This window comes from Chlamydotis macqueenii, chromosome 25 (assembly GCF_036417535.1).
Source record: "Chlamydotis macqueenii isolate bChlMac1 chromosome 25, bChlMac1.mat, whole genome shotgun sequence".
NCBI lineage: Eukaryota > Metazoa > Chordata > Aves > Otidiformes > Otididae > Chlamydotis > Chlamydotis macqueenii.
Window position 1 is genome coordinate 1,494,478 of NC_141580.1, and position 21,822 is coordinate 1,516,299.

The 21,822-nt window shown below is 46.7% G+C and overlaps 1 protein-coding gene and 1 long non-coding RNA gene across 4 annotated transcripts; both read right to left on the reverse strand.

Annotated features, from left to right (window-relative positions):
* Positions 1-952: 952 nt before the first annotated feature.
* On the reverse strand, positions 953-6,441 carry HOXB9 (homeobox B9). The gene is made up of 2 exons (XM_086766738.1): positions 5,612-6,441; positions 953-2,113 (listed from the first exon to the last, which is right to left on the reverse strand). The coding sequence occupies exons 1-2, from the start codon at positions 6,111-6,113 to the stop codon at positions 1,878-1,880; spliced, it is 738 nt and encodes a 245-aa protein (XP_086622864.1). The 5' UTR covers positions 6,114-6,441; the 3' UTR covers positions 953-1,877.
* Positions 6,442-16,015: 9,574 nt separating this feature from the next.
* On the reverse strand, positions 16,016-20,453 carry LOC147597691 (uncharacterized). 3 transcript variants are annotated; one of them, XR_015261099.1, is made up of 3 exons: positions 19,958-20,453; positions 19,142-19,235; positions 16,016-16,667 (listed from the first exon to the last, which is right to left on the reverse strand). It is a non-coding gene; the product is annotated as an uncharacterized LOC147597691 (long non-coding RNA). The 3 variants fall into 3 exon arrangements; XR_015261100.1 differs by lacking the exon at positions 16,016-16,667 and adding an exon at positions 18,038-18,400; XR_015261101.1 differs by lacking the exon at positions 16,016-16,667 and adding an exon at positions 18,400-18,518.
* Between the last annotated feature and the right edge of the window lie 1,369 nt (positions 20,454-21,822).

Below are 21,822 nucleotides of genomic sequence, written 5' to 3' on the forward strand. Positions count from 1 at the left end.
ACAGATTTGCACACGAAGAAAACGAGAGAGGTTTATTTCGGTAATTTCCATCCACTATTCACTGCAGAACTCTTCGCATACTTAAAAAGCCACGGTAGAAACAGAAAATGAGCTTCAACATTCACAGAAACACAACCACAAACACATTTTACAATACCCACCATAGAATCGACTGGTACTAACCCCCCCTCCCCGACCCCCCTTTCCCTACCTTCCCCCCCCCCTCCCTTCCCAAAACAAAGTTAAATCTTACAGAGATAAAGGATGGAGATTTTCCACCCGGGTGGGATGGAGAAACCTCCGGTGGGTCTGGCAGGGGAGAAATCAGCTCCGGCCGGCATGGCATGAGAGCAGCGAGGTCTGTGTTTGTTACTCTAAACGCTTTCTTCGGGATGAGGATGAAGATGAGGATGGGGGGGGGGGGGGGGGGGAAGGCAGCGCGGAGCCACCGCAGCCCCCACTGCCACCCACGGGACCGGGCTTCTTCCCAGGGGAGGCAGCGGGTCCCGGCCCCGGCACAGCGGAAAACTGGCCGGCAGCTCGCCTCAGGCAGAACAAAATGAATAAAATAATAATAATAATTAAAAAAAAAAAAAGCCAAAACCCCACCCCAACAAAACTCCACCGACATTCAAGTATTAAAAGCATCTCAGCAAACAAGAGGGGGAAGAAACACACACCGGCTCGGGCTGGCGCTTTATCTCTGCAACAGCCTACTGCTGGAGGAAAAGTCAATTCACAATAAATTATAAATATGCTAGCACTAAGAACACAACCTTCCCCTCCCTTATAGCTCTACTAAGGTAGTTTTTTAACTAGAAAACCCCATTCTTCCTCTCCTCTAAAAGTTAGGAATAAGTTGGCAGGGGTTCTTCCGCCCCTTTTTCTCCTAAATAATTTACAATGCGGCTCCGAGAGTGCCCCCCACACACTCTCAGCCTCCCTCCCCGTCTTTTCTCCTCTTCCAAGTGACCCAGTATAAAACTGCCAGATGAGGAGGTTTGCCTGTAAAGATCCTACCAAACTTTTCAGGTCAAAGTCACATATCTGCTATAGCACGATTCAAATAAGAATCCTGCATAATAAAGTAAACTGGGAAAAAGAGGGGAAAAAAAAAAAAAACAAAGAAGAAAAAAAAACAACCAAAGAAACTCAGCGCGGCTGGGAGTTGGGTTGTCATTAACCGGCTACCCCGGTATAAAGTTGGCGAATTGAGAATGATTTGTTGGGTGCAATTAAACGCAAGTCTTACGGATGTGTCTGTCTTGCAGCGGTTTAATTAAATTGTCTGGTTCCTCGGCCACCTCAGCGTGTGAGTGTGAGTGTGCGTGAGTGAGTGTGAGTGTGTGTTACAGGGAATCATTGTGCTTGCGTGGATAAAGAAAGACAGCGAGGTTTGGTGGGGGCTTGGGCCAGGGTTGTTTGTGGCCGGTTGTGTTTGCTGTCTCGCTTTCCACGGAGAAAATGCAAACAGATAAAACTGCTGCTCAGACAGGAGCCTGTGTCTGTGTTACACTGCAGGGAAAGGAAAAGAGAATGGAAAAAGAGAGAGAGAGAGAGAGAGAAGGAAAACAAGAAAACAGAAATAAAACCCAGCATGTGTCCCCAAAAAGGAGCTGCAGTTTGGGCTAAGTTGCCTCCTATGTGGCAATACTAAGATTAAAAAAAAAAAAAAGAAAGAAAGAAAAATAATAATAAAAAAAGAAAATATCATAAGCAACATCTCGCATGCAAAGGTGGAGCTGGGAAGAGGGGAGGACTTTCCCCGCGTGTTCAGGGGATTTGGCAGCACCACAGCTGAGCTGCGCGGCCACAGAGGCTGGGAGCTGGGGGGGGAAATTGGGGTTGGGGAGGGGGATGCTGCTTTTCTGGTTTGTTCATTCTTTGCCCTGTTCCTTGTTCATTTTCTTCATTTTCATCCTTCGGTTCTGAAACCAGATTTTGACTTGTCTCTCACTCAGGTTGAGGAGCCTGGCCACTTCGTGTCTACGGTCCCTGGTCAGGTACATATTGAACAAAAACTCCTTCTCCAGCTCCAGGGTCTGGTACTTGGTGTACGGGCATCGCTTTTTCCGGGAGGAGCGGGCGTGCAGCCAGCTGGCAGCGGGGTTGGCTGAAAGAGAAGCAGCGAGATCAATACGGTGCAGCCCGCTTCGTTCTCTGAAGGTTTTCATCACGCTAGTGAATGTTCAGGTTACACACGCGCGTCCGCAGGCCCTCGTGGAAAGAAAAAAAAAAAAAAAACAAAAAACAAAAAACAACAACTCCCTGCCGTGGGAGGCAGCAGCAGCGGCCGTGGGAAAAATCTTAGGGGATCTGCAGGGCCTCATCACGAAATGCCACCGCACACGCACCCTCGTCCCTCGAGAGTGGAGGGGAGCCAGACCCGCGGACACGCGCGGATCTGTGCCCGCGCACACTCATGCGGCTGCACACGCGGGCCCGTGCACACCCGTGCAGCTACGCACACATCTCTGCGCACACTCACGCCTCTGCGCACGCGTGTAAGTGCGCATCCGTGTCTCCGCGCACACGCGTGTCCGTGCGCACACGTATGTTTGGGCACACACGTGCCACTGGCAGAGCCGCCCCCGCTTTTCCACGGTCCACCCGTGCCAGGTAAACACCCCCATGCACGTATACATTTGCATAACACCCATCCTCACCATACCCACCCCATATACAAAGAAACCAAGGCAAAAAAAAAAAAAAAAAAAATTTTCTCAGATATTTTTTCCCACGTGCCTACAGATTTACTCCTATAGACACACCGCGCAGGAAAAGCAGAGAGAGGAGGTCTGGAGAAACCTTTCATAAATCCTGCCTTTTTTTTTTTTTTTTTTTTTCTTCTCTGTGGCAAGAAACGGTCTCGATACAATAAACATCCTCCGAGGGCTGGCGGGGCTCTGCTGCCGGGGGTCTGGACAGTGTTACCCACAGACACGGACATTTGCAGGGCTGGAAATGCAGCCAAAAAAAAAATAAATAACAGGCTGCCCGTCACCCTCGCGTGTGGGAGAAGTTAGTGGGAATCTTTTGCGAAAAGGACATTGCAGGAATCAGCCTGTTCGGGGCGGGGGGGGGGGGAAGGGGACACCAACATTTGGGGAGCAGAGAACAGCCCCACGGATGCGATAGTGGGGAAGGTCGCACGCAAAGGTGAAGTGGGTTTTGGGGTAAATAACAGAGCGCTACTAATCACATGCAAATATTAGCTGACCGTGGGGTAACTGGGAGGCGGGAAAGAGTAAAATGAAGGGTTATGGGCAGACCACGTATTTCTATTTTATTTCCTTTGCCTCCTCTGAAATTATGGCTGAAGCCATAAACCTTCACACCAATTAAATGGACCGTTATAAATATATACATACACACGCGCGCGCCATCAGAACGTTTCCTTTACGTAAAATGAAATATATTTAATATTAAAAAAAAAAAATCCGGTTAATCTTCCCCTGCAAGTACTGCCTCTTACAAATTTGCACGGCTATTTCCTTAATGTAATTGACTTGATCTAATATGCAGAATTAAATATTAAAGAGGAAGAAAGCTGTTAATAATTGATACTGTTAATCCTGCTACCCGTCCTTTAATGGGAATGGAGGGTTTTGCTTCATAACAGATTTTTATTCGGTTTGGTTTTATTTTTTGGTCATATCTTGGATCGTTAAAATGTAAGATAATTTAAACGCGAACATTGCTGTATCTACTCACTGTATACAATTCCCTAAACAGGAAAGAGAATGAGAAGAAGTTCTGGCAGATCTTTTCTTTAAAATCCAGCAAACAGATTAACAGAACCCTGTGCCATACACAGGGCGGAGATTCATTATTGCGAAATACTTTCAGAAATTGAAAGAGTCAGGGAAATGGGTGGGAGCACTTTCTGCAAAACAGCTCCGTCTTCCAGCCCTGGCAGGCTCTCCGCATCAGCCCAAATTAAACTATTATTTAAAACAAAATTTGTGTCGTAACCACATGCCATAGAAACCACACAGCATCCTCGTAGCGCGGGTCCCTGCGCTTACTTATAACTCAAGAATATTTTCTTGGACAAGGTTTTTATATACGCAATTTCAGGGACATTGAGCACATAACCTGGATATTTAATTCTCTCAAATCATTCACCTCACGGTTGCAGTTTGTTCTGGATCTCTGCCCAGTACAATAGAATAGGACTTTCTTTTTTTGTGTGTGTGTGAGTGTGTGTGTGCCTGTGTGTCTGCGTGCAAGTTAAATGATGGGGGGGGGGCGGTGGGAAAGTCACCATAACATCCTGCACAAGGAGGGGAGGAAATCGTGAGGGGCGAGAATATACTGTATTTTTAATCGTACGGTTGCAATGGCAATTTCTGTCTCTGATCTACGTTGAGAGGGGAGGGCGAAAAAAAAAAAAAAAGTTAATTCAAAGGGAAAAAGAATGATTGTGCCAATCCGTCCTGCACAGGCTCCGAGGAGCGATACCCTCGGCAGGGGCTGCTCCTCTGCCAGTTTGGAAAACTTCGCCTTTCACTGCAAAATATTTACCGCGGGGCTGAAGCCAAGTTGCTCCCTTTGCCTTCTGCCCGGCTTTGGCCCCGGTTTTACCTTTCATATGGAAACCAGGTACCAACCGACCCACGAGGGGAAGATGCTGATCCTTTCTTACCCAATGTCCTTGCATTATTATTATGACTATCATTATTATTATTATTTATAATACTGTTACCAATAGCATTATTGATAGTAATATTAAATATTTTCAAGGCGGATTTTTTTTTTTCTATAGTTCAGAGGGAAAAAGCCAAGCCATCCCGCGGAAAAAAAAAAAAAAAAAAAAGCACATGCTGAAGTTTAACTGTTTCCCCAATCTGGCTACATTACAAATAAAAGCTAATTAAGTTGGAAGCACACCCTCCCTCCGTTTTGTTTTTTTTTTTTTTAAACTAGACAGGAGCGTGGCTTTGAAATATTCATACCCTGAACAGTTGCATTTAATAAACAAACGATTAAAAAAAACCCGAGTAAACAAACAAACACGAGGACAAAAAAAAAACAAAACAGGAGCCGCCACCGCCAAGCCGCGGGCGGAGGCGCGGAGGGGCGCGAGCCCCGCGGCTGCCGGGGTACCGCGCGCACGGCGAAGACCCCGCTGCCCTCCGCTCCCCCCCGCCTGAACTTTTCCTCCCTATTTTTTCCTCTTTCCTCCCTTCTCCTTCTCCTTTTTCTCCCACCCTCACCCCCCCCACACACCTTTCTCCCCGCCATCTCCCGGCTCCCCCCGGCCCTTCCCGTCCCCATCGCCCGCACCCGCGCAGATTTCCTCCCGCTTACTGCCCCGCTCTCTGCTGCCGCAGCCAGCTCCGCAGCGCGGAGGATGCCTCGCTCCGGCTTTTGTCCTCTCCGGACTCTGTTTTTTAAGCTCAGAGACGACGCTCATTTTTATTTTTATTTTTATTTACCGGCAGAGACAATGCCACCCCCCTCCCCTCCCCACCTCTCCCCTTAGGTTGGCATCAGCAAGCTGAGACTTTTCTTTAAGCCCTGATTTTAAACTTTACGCAGCATTGTCCCCTTTTATTGCACCTCCTCCAGCTTTTATACTGTTTACTTCCTCACTTTTATAACTTACTTTGATCTGTCCTGTCTTTGTCTTCGCTTCCTTCACAAACTTTATTGTCCTCGAAGCTGGGCCTTTGATTGGAAACGATCCCTTCCCTTGCCGCAGAAGTTTCTAAATTGTACTCCTGTGTTTTGGGGACATCCCCGGGACGGCCCAGCAGCGGCTCTGCCTTCACAGAGCCCTGCCCAGGGATGTTCTCTGCTCTGGGTACCGGATCCAGCCAGCTCCGGAGATACCTGCTCTCAGCTGGGACGCTTTGATGTTGGATGTATGGATGGTAGACGGCAGGAAGGGTACCAGAAGAATGTGGATTCAAAGGAGTCCAGGAGGCGCTGAAAACTGGAGGTTTTGGCTGGAAACTACAGGAGGGGAATTCTAGATGCTCATTGTGCCCAGCTTGCCTGGAACTCGTATATTGCCCAGATGAAAATTTAGCTGAAGGCGAGTCTTCGCTTTCGTGACTTATAATAGAGTCGACATAATAATTGCTAAGAGTCCCAGAAATGGACATTCTCAGACATCATACAAAGCACGGTTCAATGAAGGGAAAAAAATATATAGGACAGATCTAGATTTGTACTCTACCCCCTTCTCCAACTTCCCAGCCAACAAAGTACAGTTGGGCTGCTGTGTTGTGAGCTCCCAGCAAAATGATTGGTCAAACTTTTTTCGTGAGCCTGATAAAGCGTCAGGCTCGGCGTAAATCAATCGCAGCCGAGGGGGCTGCGCTGCGCTGTCATCCGCCCTTGCATTCCATATCAAGGATGGATTGTTTTATGTTTATGCGATGTTGCAAAACGTCAGGAGTTTCGAAAAGCCACCAAACGGCCAGAGCTGGGGCTGATAGCCCTTCCTAGATTTGCTCCTGAAATATTATTGGGAGGGGGGTCCGGAAGGGGGGGGGGGGGTGGATTTTCTTTTTTTTTCTTTTTTTTTTTTTTTAAGAAAGATGCTGATGTGCTCGCTTTGCCTTTAATAACCATCATGGGGGAACAGAGATAAAAGCTATTCTTTGCCACTCGTGCTCCAGAGTACGATAGTAAAAAAAACAGAATAAGTGCAAATCACCACCCCCCGCCCTCGTGATTTCATATACATCCATATGTGTGCGTGGGTTACGGGCACAGACACATACATGCACACATGTAGGGGGTTTTGTAAAGAAAAAGAGGGATCTAGGTAGGAAGAGTGGTGGGGAGGGTGTTATCCATAATTAACCAGCTGGGATGGGAAAATGGATTGTTAACATGGCCAAATAATGCGGGTAAATATGAAATTTAAAATGTCACTGCCATGGAGATGGCATTGCAACTCTGACCAGCAAGCTGCCGAGCTGCAACCCCTGCGCACCTCCAAAGCGCCTGAGACCTCGTGCTTACATACTTACCAAAAAAAAAAAAAAAATCTCAAAAATGCCCCTGTCGCCGCATGTTTCACGGCATAATCTCAGGGTTGCTTTGCTTGGGCTAAAATAGTTTCCCACATTGCTGAAATCAGAAGCTTTCATTTAACTTTACAAGGCTAGTAAAATACAGCGCGCCACTGATCCAGCTTTGTTACAGAATGCCTTAAACTTGTGATGGTTAAATAGTTTAATAAAACTTACATTAGCTTTCTTTGATTTTTATAGCCTTGAATTTATTGCCTGTGGAAGAGAAAGAGGGCAAAAAAAAAAGGAATCCCTCGCGTTTTCAGTCACCGTGCCCCCCTCACACCTCACATGTGTGTGCCCACGGTGCGTGTCAAATCCTCCCTCCCCCGCGTGCATTTTCCGTGTGTTTTCCAAACCTCGCCGATTTCGGTGGGTTTTTTTTTATTATTAATTTTTTGTTGTTTTTTTTTTTTTTTTCCTCCAACCGAAACGAGTGATTGACGCGGGGTTAGGGCCCAGTGCGGCTCCCAGCCCAGATGATGTGGGTGGGGGTGTTGGTAACAGGGTCGGTTTTACCAAATTCTGATAATAAATTCGGTTATGGCAGAACAGTCCGACGGCCTCGTAAATGTTGGCTCAGGAAAAGGTGCGCTCTGTGACTACGGTAAAATTATTTCTCCGGACTTCAGCTGTAACAGTCCGGATCAATTTGCCTCCTTTAATCTATCACCCCCCCGCCCTTCTCCCTCTCACCCCAGCACTGAGGGATATTTAGAGCGAAGGGCAAAGAGATTTCTAGGAATGATAAATCATCGCGGATCCTTCCTGAAATGTGGATGGAAGTCTATATTAATAGGCTAATAATAACATTGAAGGGTGCTAATAGCCGCCTGAAATGAAGGAAAAATAATATTTCGCATTTCTCTCTAGCTGTATGAGAGCGTGTGTGCCCGTATGTCCGTGCCCAGACAAAACGAGTGCGGGAAATTGCCATCAGAGGTGCTCTACTGGTGCTGGAAGATTGTGAAGGCGCTTGAAAACCTACACCCAAAGCCTTAGATGTCCCCTTATTCCTATAAGCGGTGTTTTTCCGTGGGCATCTGCCCTGAAGCCCACGGAAAAGCATCCTCACACAGTAACGGGAGGACACGGCTCCCCATGTCCAGGACCAGAGGTCCTCAAAAAAAAGGCTTTGTTAGCAAGCTGTCCATTTTCATAAATATATACATACATACATATATATATCTATAAATAAGGTCGGGATGATGGGCAAGGAGACCCAGGTCTTCATGCCGGAAGTCAGATTTCTGTTTCATTTTTGCATCCATCAGGGAAGCAAGAGCTCCCCAAGCAGCTCAACATGCTGCTTGTGTTGGAAAAGCAGCTCCAGCCTGCAGGCTCCAGCTGAGGTGAGGTTTGAGGAGTGGTTGGGGACCCCAAGACCTTGCCAAGGCAGCTATGGGGAAATGTCCCCAGGTGAGTACACCCCACGCACCGGTCAGCCCCCTCCACCCCAAACAACTCCGCTTCACCCCTTTCGCCTTCCAACCGGTGAAGGCAGAGAAATCCCGGAGAGCAGCGCGGGGCAGGACAGCGGCTCTCCAGTGCATCTCACACGAGAGGGGGTTGTGTGAAAGGAGGGGGGAAATCCCTGCTTTTCCCAACTTTTCACATCTCTCTCCCTTTTTTTCCCCCTCCTCTCCTCCTTCTACCTTCCTTAAGAGTTGAGGAGGTTTCGAAACGAAAAGACCCTGTGTGACCAGGCATGAAATACGAGCTGGTTGCTCACATTGTTATATTTCTCAGCTTTATTGCCCTTCAGAAATGATTTTTTAAAATCAGGCTGTTTCACAAGAGATTCGGAGGGACTCCACAAACGCTCTGAGAGCCTGGGAAAGGAAAGGGCTGATTTAAGCCTGTGGTGGAGATTTAAACTCGCTTGGCGCATGGAAATGTGTTTATACATCTGATGGATAAACAGCCGTGTTGGTATCAGGGTGTTGAATAAGTATAGATGAAATTATTGAACGTTAATTGAAGCAAAACACCTGTTCTCTGTTTGCTAGATAGATTGGCCATGTCTTACCTGTAATAAATATATTCCTGGAAAAAAAAATCCTGGCGCGCCTCCTATAAATAATGATGAACTATGTCAGCATGTGAGTATATAATTTTCTGTAGTATATAAATTTAAACCAAGACGACTCTTAGGAGTGTGACTGTGAGGCAGAAACCAAGGATTTTCAGATCCCTAGTGAGTGGAAACCTCACAAGAAGATCTGCAAAATCCATTTGCTTTTGCCCCTCTGGAGCTTTCCGTTTGCTCAGTAGTTTATTTTTTATACATATCCCCATAGCTCATCTCTTCGTAGCCTTTTCTGAGAGGGGCTTAAGGCGAACTACAGCTTCATCCAAAGTCTTGCCGGCTTGGAGAGAGCGCATCCTGCGGTGCTGCCTGCTTTGGGTGACATTATATGGGCGTCTGTATTTTCAAGCCCTACATAGAACCCATCAGAAATTACATGAAAAGCTCTTCTGTCTGCAAAAAAAAATCTTGGAGAAGGAAAAGGCGAGAAGAGAGTGACCTCGGAGCAGAGTCTAAAAGTCTAAAAGGATGAATCTTGGGGAGAGGGGAGACAGGATGTGCGAGCTCTGCTGGGTTCACAACTGGATTAATTTTAGAGATGTGATTGTTGTGAGCTGCTGAAGGGAAGTGGAACTGGAAATAGTTATTACAAAAAAAAAAAAAAAAAAAAAAAAAGGTTCTGAAGTGGAAACTTTCCTGCTTTCAGAATCAGCGCCAAGTGTATTTGGCTGCGAGGAAAAAAATCGGAGTATTGTCAGCTTGCAATGGAAAGCCAGAGGCTTCTGAACCCAGACACTGTTTATAAATAATCTTTATTGTTTGTGGAGAGAAGGAATAATTTCCAAATAGTGCTTTGAAACGCACAACTGCCAAAATCCATCCTCAACAAACAGCTCTTTGGGTTGGCATTTCTAAGCTGAAAACAATCAGATAGAAAAATATTTTCAAAATATGCAGATTTTAAGCGTGTGCAATTGCCACCTTTTACTGATTTATAAGTTTTGGCATAAGAAAGAAAAAAAAAAAAAGAGCGGAAGAGCCATTTCTTACCGGAAACATATTTAACCACTTTTTGCAGAGAGTTGTTATCATTTATTAGAACTGGCACCTTCTTCCAGCTGATTTTGCCTCTTTTCTGCCTCCGCGGGTGTGGAGAAGGCGGAGGAGCCCGGGGGTGCGGAGGCGCGGACAGGGCAGGACTGAGGGGTTCCACCAGGATTTTTACACCAAGAGCCCGATGTGGGATCAGGGTGTAACCTGCCTTACTTCAGGCTTATTGACTCCTTCAGTTTAGGTTTGGAAGGCGATAAGGATGGGCTTAGAGGGGATAAGAGCTGAGAGTGAACTTCATGGCTACGGAGAGTCTGGAGACCAGATTCTGAGATAACTCAGCCTTCAAAGGGCTGAGCGTTTGTTTTAGGCGATATAAAACATTCTGAAATTATACTAATAATAACAGTAACAATGATAATAACGACAACTAGCGAGTAACTTTTTTTTTTTTTTAAGAGCCAGGAAACAGAAATAAAACCTCAGCATAAAGCAAACATAATCTATGAAAGATAATTTTAGGCAGGTCTAAGAGTTTATGAAAGAAACTTCTGTCACGGACCCCTCCAAACACACGAAAGCGCAACAAAAAAATCCCTCCTGAAGAGTAACGCTTTAAAAAAACCCAACCAACCAAACAACCAAACAAAAAAAAAACCGTGAAACAAGTTTCTGTAGCCTAAAAGCCGGAGGATCTACCTTTGCCATTTCCTGTGCTAGCTCTCAGTTTGAATGCTGCCGTCTGTTAAAAAATCCGTAAGTGGTGAGGAGGGAGGGGAGGGGGGCGGAATTCCTTGTCTGAAGAGAAGTAAAAACAAGTTACACATGTGGGCAATTTTCCAAGGACCGAAAGTATACTCCGGTTAAAAACCCCAATTCCAAATGAGGTTTGTAATCTCAGCAGTTAATAAAGCATTTCGATCCCCTGGAAAGTAGAAGCGTATGTGCCTTTGAAAAAGGAAGCTGGAAGGAGAGAAAGTTAAAATAAAGTTTGGTTGTTGTTCGGGAACCCACATTCTGGCTACTAGACTGGTTTCCCCCTGCCTCGCCTCCCTCCTTGGAATAATATTCAGCTCCCATGAAATAGCTGGGTGCCTGCCTTGCTGCGGCTGCCGCTGATTTTACACTCGGGGGCTGCTGCAGCAACTGCTGGGATTCCCCCGGCTCTTTCGGGGTCACCACGATACAACCGCACTGTCGCCCCCCGGAAAAAAAAAAAAAAATTAAAAAGAAAAAAAAAAAAAGTCGTCCAACTCGCATTAGTCTGGGAGGAAGGGAAGTAACAGCCCGTGTTGGTGAGAAATCTGTCGCTCCCACTCAAGGCAGGGAAAGAGGGTGGGAAAATACAAGTACAGGTACAAGAATTAAATTGCGATAGAATTGTTTCCAGAAAAACGGTAGCATGAGCCCCAGTAAAATAAAAGGGGGAGTTTCTTTCAGGCAAGCTCTTTTCACAACACTTTTGCCCGTAATTAAAACTCATCCCGGGTCGGGGTAGCACCAGACAGGCTGGACCCGGGCAGGACAGCAACTCGGGGGGATTTGTTGCATAAACTGCAGTTGCTCGGTGCCTGGAAGTGCAGAAACGCGCAGGATGTCGCAAAGCAGGCAATTACTATGCGGAGGATAATTTTTTAATACATATATATTTTTAAATCATCCCTACACAGCTCCTTCTCCAGGTAAGGTCTCTCTTATCTTTGTAACTTGGAAAAGAAGCGAAGCGAAGCGGTGCGGACGCAGCCGTGCCCGGGGCCGGGCGGGACCCCTGCCCACCGCACCCTCCTCTCCCCGCTCCTGTCCTCCCCAAACATCGGAAAATGAGCCCCGATTCCCATTTTCAGGCAGCAATAGAGACCCCCCCGGGCCTGATTCTGATCTTTCCCAGCTCCCTGTGCCCCGTTCCCCTCCCTGGCCCTTGTTTCCTCTCTTTACGTGGGTAGGAGGGAGATCAAAATCAGAAGCCCAGACATTTACGAGGCAGGTTAGTGGTTGCCTATGGGGACATTATTACCGAATAGTTTATGATTAACTTTCCCAGATTGTCCTTTTCCGTTTAAGGGCTTTGAGCGAGGGCACAAGCCGCACGTTGTTTCTAGGGAAGGAGTCTCCGGGCTTGTGCGTTAGGTAGAAAACTGCGAGTTATTTTCCGCTGTTTGACTTTCCCTCTCCTCCCCTCGAGCGGCTGTTTGTTTTCTAGGCGAGCTAGGCACTACGCCTACAAGAATCACTACTTTCGGGGATAAAGCACGCACCACTTAAAAACCCATACAAGTTTTTTGTTTGTTTGTTTTCGTTTTCTTTTAACACTCGGAGTGGAGGAAAAAAAAAACCCACCCTGAAATCCAAGTAATCCCCTCAGCCGCGAAAGTGGCAGCAGATGGTGGTTTAGACGCTGGATATGGTATCAAAGTTTAATTCTTCAAACTTCGAAGGGAGATCCAGTGCCAGGCTTATTTAATCCGTGGCCTGGGTCATGTGAAACTTGTTTTTATGCGTATTTGATACACCAGTGCAGGGAAAATCACGTCCATGGGCTGATTGCTCTCTCTCACACACAACTCTACGAGCTTCCAGTTTGCAGAAAGTGGAACGGGTGGGTTCCATGCCAGTACACACTCTGACAGGCAGAGCTCCACACACTCCCTCTTTCTCACATGGATTTTTATAATTTTGGTCTTTCTCTTGTGGTTTTTTCTTTCTTTCTTTCTTTTTTTTTTTAATCCCTATATTCCCACGTGCAACACTTTGAGACGTGGAGGAAGGATGTGGTGAAACGATTGTGGGCATTTCTGACACTACCTAAATCTTTTTATTTCGTCAGCTTGGCAGCCGTGGCCCTCGCCCAGGTCCCCTCTGAAGATGTTCTATCTGTCAATCAACGCAAAGAGCAGCAGCCGCGCATCTTTGCGCGGGTAGGCGCGTACAGACCGCTGCTTGTCGTTTACCAGACTCGAAAGACGTGGGCATGTTTCCTACGCCTCCTGGGTGCCTAAATATTCCACATCCAGCCCTTTTGGCTAAATCCGGCATTTTTAACCCCATAGGAAACGCCACAGAGCCCTGGTCCCTATAAACAGCGGAACGGCAAACGTGGAGGGCTGCCATGTGCGCCAGGGCCTTTAATAAACTGATTTTATCAATGAGGATGATTAAAGTCATGGGCTTGACACCGTTCTTTTGTGTTCCCTAAACCCACATTTTGCCCTTTACACCGAGGTGTAGATCACAGCCACTAAAATAAGACACACTTCTATTTCTTTATAGCTGTGAGTATATTTATAGGTATATATATTATTTATATATATGTATTTTTATGCGAGGCACAAACTTTATGGGGCATACAGGGGGGGGTTTCTAACGTCCCTGGGGAGGGGGATTTGGGGCTCTGAGAGCCGCCGCAGCCTAATTAGAGCTTTAATAAGCTCTTGATGATTCAGGGCGTGACTGTCTTGTCTGGCAAAAAACGTCCCTGAAACGGGGATTTAAACAAAGAAACCGTCACCCCTGCCCCGGCGGTGCCCGGGGACTGGGTCGGGCTACAGGGGACACGGAGCCGACGGCTCCGGTACCGGTGGGGTTCAGGGGATGGATGGGAGTTGGGGGGGGGGGGCGGGATACAGGGGTCTCACCCCATCCTTCCCCGGGAGGGGTGGGGGGCAACTGCCCTCAGCAAACAGAACGGAGGAGGATAACTGGAGTAAATCAGGTAGTTTGATGTTCTTGTGTTTAAAATGAAAAGCCCAACAACATGAAACTACCTAATTCACTGAGCAGTTCCAGCGCAGCCGCGGGTCAAAGGCTACCGCTCCCCAGAAAGGCGCCCGGGCGGCCATTTTGTCTGCCATCATCTGCGATCTGAACTTTTATAATAGAAAACAGTTGCTAGGAAACAAAAGCAACAAAAGGATCTTTTCAGAGGCGAGAGAAAACCCCTCCGATTGCCCGAAATAACTATTCAAATTATTTCCTATGTACAGTGTCTGGAGCGGATCCCTCCCGCAGGACTTTACAAATAGTTTACAAATAGACCAGAGGAAACAGTAAAATGCTATTGACTTTGAGAAACAAGCGATTATCGCAGCTATAAAAAAGAGCAAAAATTCCTAAAGTTCTTCCCTCACCTCCTCTGGAAAGCTAATTTAAAGGATCATTTCCGATATGAAGCTGATTTATCAAGACTTCGTATTAAAACACTATTACCAGGTTTTTTTTTTTTTTAATCTAAACCTGCCAGCGTTTGGATAACTTTCCGTAAATAATAGAGTAAAATCAGTGAGTTCCAGGGGAAAAAAAAAATTAACTCATATTCTCCTCCCCTGAAAGCAAGTATAACATGATTCCCTTAAAGAAAAAAAAAAATAAAAAGCGCCAAGAACACATAAATCAATTAAAGCAAGAGGAAAAAAAAAAAAGCCTAATTGTGACCTTTTTTTTATAGGTGTAAACAGCAACACAGAGAAACTTATTGTGTCCTTGTGTCCTTTCCTTCCTCCAACGCGCTCCCCGCACTGGAAAAGCGTGTTATAAAATAATGACCGGGTGGTGATAAAAGGCAGAATTAAAGCCGACGAGAGGGGCCGGGAGGCGGCCAGGCCCCGGGGGCTTTGCTGAGCTCCGAGCAGCTTCCGCGGGGGAAGTTTGGCAGAGAAAAAAAAAAAAAACAACAACAACAACAACAAAAAAAACCCAGCCAAAATTCCAATTTCGGAAAAAAAACAAAAAAAAAAAAAAAGACCATACGTCCCCAGCCCATCATGTCAGGTCACAAAACACTTTTATATGTATATATTTTTACACGTGTGTGTATATATAAATATAATATGTAAATGTCTTACCTTGCAAGCTGGGTGTTTGTCCTCAACTGGATTAAATAACTAAAGGGAGTGAGTAAAAGAAATAATAAAGACTGGAAAGACAAAAGGCAGAGATAGCCCCGTCCCGAAAGGGCAAGTTTAGGGGAGTTTAAAAGTTCATTGAAGAAACAAATCCTCCGAGTTGAAGAGATGCCCGGAGGAGCCAGAAACTTGACTATAACTTAGCTTCATTTCATTTGAAACGCCTTTAAAAGCCTGGATGGGACGGTATATAAATCTATTGTACCGGAAATACAATAAAACTTAGCCATGTTGTTGAACTTCAAACAGTTTGCACCAGGTCGGGCGGGGAGACCGGGCGGAATCCGAAAACAGACAAACAAACCCACAAAGAGCAACCAGCCCCGCAAAACGCAAACAGCCCTTCGGAAGGGAAAAGAAAGGGGGGAATTTTTTTTTTTTTTTGAGGGGGGCTGTTGTGGTTTTATTTTGTGAGAGGTTAGAGCTCTCTGGATGCACGGAGGGAGGAAAACATTGTCTGATTCCGCATCCTTGGTGTAGGCTGTAATTTGAACTTAATGTAGATTTTAATATTATTTCACAATTCACCCTTTCTCTCTTTCTCGCCTTTTGGACACAAAAATACAGGCAGGTTCAAGTTTAAATCAAACCTGCGGAGGGAAAGAACCTAAAGTTTACTGTAAAGCTTCAATTGCATTTACACATAGGCACCTATAGCATTACATACCTCTAGTGCGATATTTGTTTGGAGATATGCATACATATATGCTATACTTACACATACCACACCTATAATAACTTAAAAAAATATTTTATATTTCGTACAAAGAGGATTAAAAAAAAAAAACCTCTAGACCCACTGCTTTACTTTTTCTGCCAATACAATTTGTAAAACAAAAGTCGTGGTTACACTTGAACTCGTCCCACTAAAAGCTCTTTCTTTCAGACAAAACAAGCAGGAGGAATATATATAAACAGAGCTTTCACTGCTGAGGCTTGGAAATTAAGCATCCTCCCTCGCCTTTAAATTGCGGATTGAAAACATAAGTAAAGAAAAGCACTCAAGATAAGCGTGAAAAACCAAACTCCATGTGCCATTTAATGTCACGATTAGGTTTAAAATAAATAACAGTTGGGGGGGGGGTAAAAAAGAAAAGAACCCCAAATCTAAGTAGGTGATGTATTAGGTTTAATTATTGGGCTGGAATAACATTTTAAGGTAATGGGATTTTTTTTTTTTCCATTCTGGCTATTGCTAAAGTTTTAAAAGAGATTTTAAATTCAGACGTCAAAGACAAGTTAGAGCTCTTAGACAGTAAATGGATGTCTCGGCTACAAGATAACTTCTACTTGTCAGGGGAATAAGTGCTAAAATAATTAATAGGCTGGGATGGGAGGGATTTCAAGTGTTTGCGTGGGCATATATCAGTAAATGTATATATATGTGCATATCCATTACACACACGCGCTTACATAATAGAAGAATCTATTACAGATCATCCAAGGGAAATGGCACTGAATCTCAAGATTTCTTTATGGGTTTCTTTGTGACTTACTGAGATCCTCACAAAGCGGTATTTTTATTAAAATACGGTTATAGCGGCTGGTTTTCACAATTCCCATTCATCAGCGTTAGCCTCTGGGACCGTTAGGCGTCCGCTCCTCAGGAGCCGGGCGGATATTCCCGAGCAGAATGCGCGACAAACTGCGCTTGTCGCACTTAAAGGAAAAAAAAAAAAAAAAAGATTAAAAAGTTGGCTTTAAACCCTCCTCCTTCCCTCCCCCTCCACATGGCTGGGGCTGGACGCGAGTGGGAAATAGCTCGGGGTGGGCCCTTTCCCTTCCAGCTGTCCATCAGGCCACGGGACACAACAGCAACGCGCACAAACCCGAGATATTTCTTAAGCACTCATCGCAAAAAAAAAAAAAAAAAAAAAAAAAAAAATTTTAACGTGAAAGCTTGAATCATTACAGCTCCGGTAGTAACAATAATTTTTAAAAGGAGGAATAAGCAAGAAGGGCCGCCCCGCGCTGGCCGCGGCTGCTGAGGGGCCGGCCCCGGAGGAGCGGGGCCGGTGGCCTCGGGGCGGCGCTCGCCAGCCGGGACCCGCAGTGCCCGGGAGCCGGGGCCAGCTCCGCCGGCGGCTTTTGTGGCCTTGCCCAGGAGAAGACAAACATTTCCAATGCTGTTGGTTTTTTTGTTGTTGTTGGTTTTTTTTTGTTTGTTTCCTTCTCCTTCTTTTCCTCCTTCCTTTTCCCTTCTTTTTAACTTTCTTCCCCCCCTTCCCCCTCCTTTTTTATCTTTCTTTATTCCCCTCCTTTTTCTCCTTCTTCCCCCCCTCCTTTTTCTCCTTCTTTCCCCCCTCGCTTTTTTTTTATCTTTTTTTTTTTTCTTATTTTCTTTTCTCTCCAGTGAAATGAGGGAAAAGCAAAGAGAGAAAAGAACTCTGGAATAAAAGCTAAATTTTCTGCCTTAAGGAAAGTCGCATTAAGATACTTTCAAAAACCCCCAAGAACACATATCTCTGAAGCCCCGTAGGGCCCTTTTGACCCCTGCAAAGACGCAAGAGAAGGAGTGTGAGGCATACAGGGTGCTATGGTCCCGAGTCCCTGGGGCGCCGAGGGCAGGAGCAGCCTCAGGCGAGGGTCTCCTGCCCCGACGTGAGGGGTGAGATCTCCCCGGGGGCTGCCTGAACCGCGGCCGGACCCCTGCTCCAGTTCCCCTCGCCCGGATCTGCGGGCGCGGCGGGACGAAGAGAAACTCCGGGGGCGACACCGGCCCGGCTACTTGTTGCGGGGGGGGGGGGGGGGGGGGAATTCCGCCTCGGGCAAGGAAAACACGAGTGAGGGGGAAAAGAGAAGCCGGAGCCTCTCGGCCCGGCCTCCTGCCCTCCACGTCGGGGCTGGGCTGGGAGATTCGCTTTTCCATCTTCAGGTTCCCCCCCACCCTCCCAAAATCACGGTGCGAGGCCGCCCACGCTCCTCCTGCCTTCGCGGAGAGCCGGAGCCCCTGATTTAATGGGCTGAACCCGCAATTAGACGGAGTCATTAGACCCGGGCCCACGCGTGTCCTGGCAGCACCTCTTGCCCTCCGCACCCACCTCCCGAAGAATTAAGAGGAAGCAAAATAAAAAAAAATCGCTGAGGTTAAAAGCAGAATCCAGATTAAAAAAAAAAAAAAAAAAAAAAAAAGTTCCCTTCGCTGCTGCAGTTAATTCGAAAACTCCAACTAATGGGAAGGAAAAGGCGGCGGGAACTCCTGCAGACTCAGCTCGTAATAACTCGGTTTTTCTTTGCGGGGAGAAGCGGAAACCCAGAAGGGAGGAGAAGCAAAACGAAAAGACATTTCGGCAGCGAGCATCCTCCCCCGGCAGCCGGATTTAATTTGGGGTGTCCGGAGGCGCCGAAGGTGCTTTTGCGGGCTCTCCCAAGGACAGGACAGAGCTGCTTCCCTTGGGAAAAAAAATTAATTAGTCTCCAGACGTGCGGCAAAATTTCTGAGTTAGTTACAGGAGCCTTCCTTTAATTAGCAATTGAGCTAATTACGCTTTGAGCGGAGGTGGGCTAAGCCTTAAAAATTTTTTTTTACAGGTACAAAAGGAGTCAGAAACACTACTTTGTCTGCCATCAAGTAAAGTAAATTAGCAAAATATTTTGGACAAGCCGATGGTCAGACAAGAAATCGATCGGTCCAGCGTGTTTAATTTTTCTGAATTAAATCTTTCCCTTTGCCAAGACCCTTACAGGTCCCACAACAACTCCTGCGAGAATCTATTTTGCCTCGTCTATTCGCACGCCAGCAAAATATTTCTAAAATCTTCGTTTTAATTATTTTCAGGAGAGTTTTTGTTTCTTTTGAGGATTATTTCAGCTGCTGTACTTCGGAGTATTTTGAATTACATTTAATTTTTTTTTTGCAAGAGTTCTCCGTTGGGGGGGGAGAAGTAATATTGATAAAAATTATCTGGAAATGAGAAACAGAAATACATCCAACACTGGGCGGTCACGTAAAATATTCACATGTATTCCCATTCCGTCCATTTTGTTGGTAAATTAAATTAAGCCGGGCTACCTTCCATTTTTTATACATCCCTCTCTCTCGGAAACTTTAACAGGTTTCTTCTCTGTTTTTCAACATTGTTATTAGAAATCCACAAAGCCGGGGAGGGACAGGAAATTAAATGGAACGGTACCTCATTACGGCACAAGGGCTTTCCTAGCTCTGCATCGCGGCGGACGGAGAGAAACCCACGGAGACGTGAAAAGGCTGAAGTGGACTTGGCAATCCTGTCGAAATGACCTTTGAGTTTCAAGTCTAGCAAAGCAGCCTTCCTCCCCATCCCACCGGTGGGCTCGGAGAGTCAGCAGAGAGGGGAGAAAAATTTAAAAAAAGAGGGTGAAAGGAAAATCGTGCAAACGGCAGATCCACGTAAGCAGAAAGCTTGAGTTGGATTTTTTTTTTTTAAACTAGGGAGAGGTTGAAATGGGGGGGATTTCGTGCACAAGGCTTCCCCAGCCTTCGAGCCAAGCCGGGTTTCTCCGCGGTGAGCGGGAGCTGCGACCGGCTGCCTCCAATCCAGCAGGTCGGTGGGCTGCTCGAATAGGTAAATACACAAGTGATGCTAATGGTGAAGAGTCGGATCAAGGATTTAAAAAAAAAAAAAAAAAAAAAAAGTCAAAACTCCCAGCAGAGAAACAGGCGGCTGGGGAGGCGGTACCAGCAACGCGGCTTCGCTTCCCGTCTCCGTTTTAAAAGGGTTTTTTTTCGAAGTCGAAGCATGAAAATATGAAAAAAATAAAGAAAAGGGAAGATAAGCGAGTCTGCTCGCCCGCCCGGAGAGCCGGCTGGCAGTTTTCTGCCCAGACGTCTGCAGCTGATGAGGAGGAGAAAGTATTCCCGGGAAGCTACATGTGGGAAATTATAATTATAGAGACCAACACGTTACTGAAAACGCCTCCCTCTCAAGTCTCCTGGCGAGGCAGAATCTGCCGTGCCTTTCCTCACTCACCTGTCCGTGCCTTTCCTCGCTGTCCTTTCTCTCTTTTTTTTTTTCCTCCTTTTTGTTTTTTTTTTTTTTTTTTTGTTTTAAGCAAACGCGTCCCCTCCCCCTTGAACGTACCAGGGAAATAAATAAATAACGGCATCGCAGAGGCATCCTTCCACCACTTGTTACAGCCGAGCAAACCTTCCCCAGCCCCGACCGATTCCATTTTATTTTTTAAGTTTGTTTTAGGTTGTTGTTTGGGTTTTTTTTTTAATCCTAGGGACTCCTTTTGGTTGAACGTTAGTCTGGCTTGGGAGTGAGGGTGCTGTAAATTAATTTTTAACCAAAGGGCCATTGTGTTAGTAAAGGGAAAAAAAAAAACCCACAACCCACCTTCCCTCCCCCTGTCTAGACAAAATAACTGTTTTGACGGCAAACTGCAGACTTTCCCCACTCCTCGCTAATTCCTGCTTGTTTGCCGCCTCCTGCCCTAAAGCAGGGAGGGGAGTTTCGGTTTTATTGATTTGTTTTACCCACCTTCGGCTTCGCGTGCTGTGTTAGCATCTTTAGACCTGTCTAAAGATGGAGCTTCCTGCCGCAAAAAAAAAAAAAAAAAAAAAAAAAAAAAAAAAAAAAAAAAAAAGATTTGATCTTCCAAAAAAGAGAAGTGGGTGGGTAAAGCGGGGAGCGGCTCTCCGGTGTGGCCCCCCCAAGCTGGTAGCAGAGGGGTCCCCCAGCCTCGCCTCCCGGGCAGGGCTCCTCATCTGTGCCCACGGACGGAGGGGGCGGGGGGGCAGGGCTTTCCTGGCCTGTCCGGGGTGGGGGGGAACCCCAGAAGGGGTGGAGGGAAGGCTGCAGGACCCGCACCCCTGGCCGCTTACCCCTCGGGGCGGGGGGAACAGACTCTTCTCTCCCTCCATTTTGCAAGGGGGAACCTTGAGCAGGGAGGGAGGAGAGGCGGCTGGGGGAGCGGGGCAGCGCTGCTGGGAGAAGGAGCGGGCTGGGGCTTTGCAAAAAAAGATCTTTTTGGGTGAGGGGTTGTGTGGGGGGGGGGAGGTCTCGGATTTATCTGTCAGAAAACGCGTCTACAGGCGAGCTCACCAATCCGGGCGGTCGGAGCTGCGGAGACCACCCCTCGTGTCAGCTTTAAGGGGAAACTTCACTCATTTGCAGAGGCGGGGGGGATGGATAATTTTTTAATATAAAGACCTGCAGCTACCGCTGGCTTTCCCCTGGCCCCTCCCCACTCCCAAGCAGTTTGCTCTCATCTCTATTTCCAGCCTCCCCTGTTTGGGAGCGGGGGGGTTATTTTTGGGAAAGCCCTTTAGGAAGGTGATGCGAGAGCCTGCGGCTGTGCCAAGGCAGGAAAGTCCATCCCCAAAAAATATAAAAATAGAAAGGAGAAAAAGTCCTGCGGGGATCTGATGCCCAGCGCCTCGCAGTGCACCTTGCCTGGAGGCTGCACACGTCCACGTGCGAATATTAAATACTATATATCGGATATTAAAATGCAGAAAGGCTGTGGCATTTTCAGGGAATCTCTGGGCTGGAGTTTCCTGCTGTATAACCGGGACCCCCGGCAGACAGAGCAGGCCCCCCCCTCCGGCTGTGCCCCCCGTGTTCTGACTCCGCTAACTTCTTTTTCCTACCTTTTCCAGCAGGAATCCGAGTTCTCGGCCGGTGGCTGGATGGGGACCCTCCTCCTGGGCTGGCAAAGCGAGGGTTGGGGGGAGTTCCCCAATCTGGGGGTTCCTTGGGGACGTGGGAACACAAGGGAAAACCAGATTTCTCAGGAGGAGGGAGCCCAGCCCAGCTCTCTCTTCAGCCAGGATTTATACACAGGATTAAATGCCTGGCCGCACAGGACAGTTTAACAAATCAGCGTGAAT

Bases quoted from the DNA above. Each gene is read 5' to 3' on its own strand.
- HOXB9 (XM_086766738.1), bottom strand. From the start codon at position 6,113: ATGTCCATTTCTGGGACTCTTAGCAATTATTATGTCGACTCTATTATA. The intron at 2,114-5,611 runs GTAAGTTATAAA...CTTCTCTTTCAG, and splicing joins CAAAGACAGGACAGATCAAA to CCAACCCCGCTGCCAGCTGG.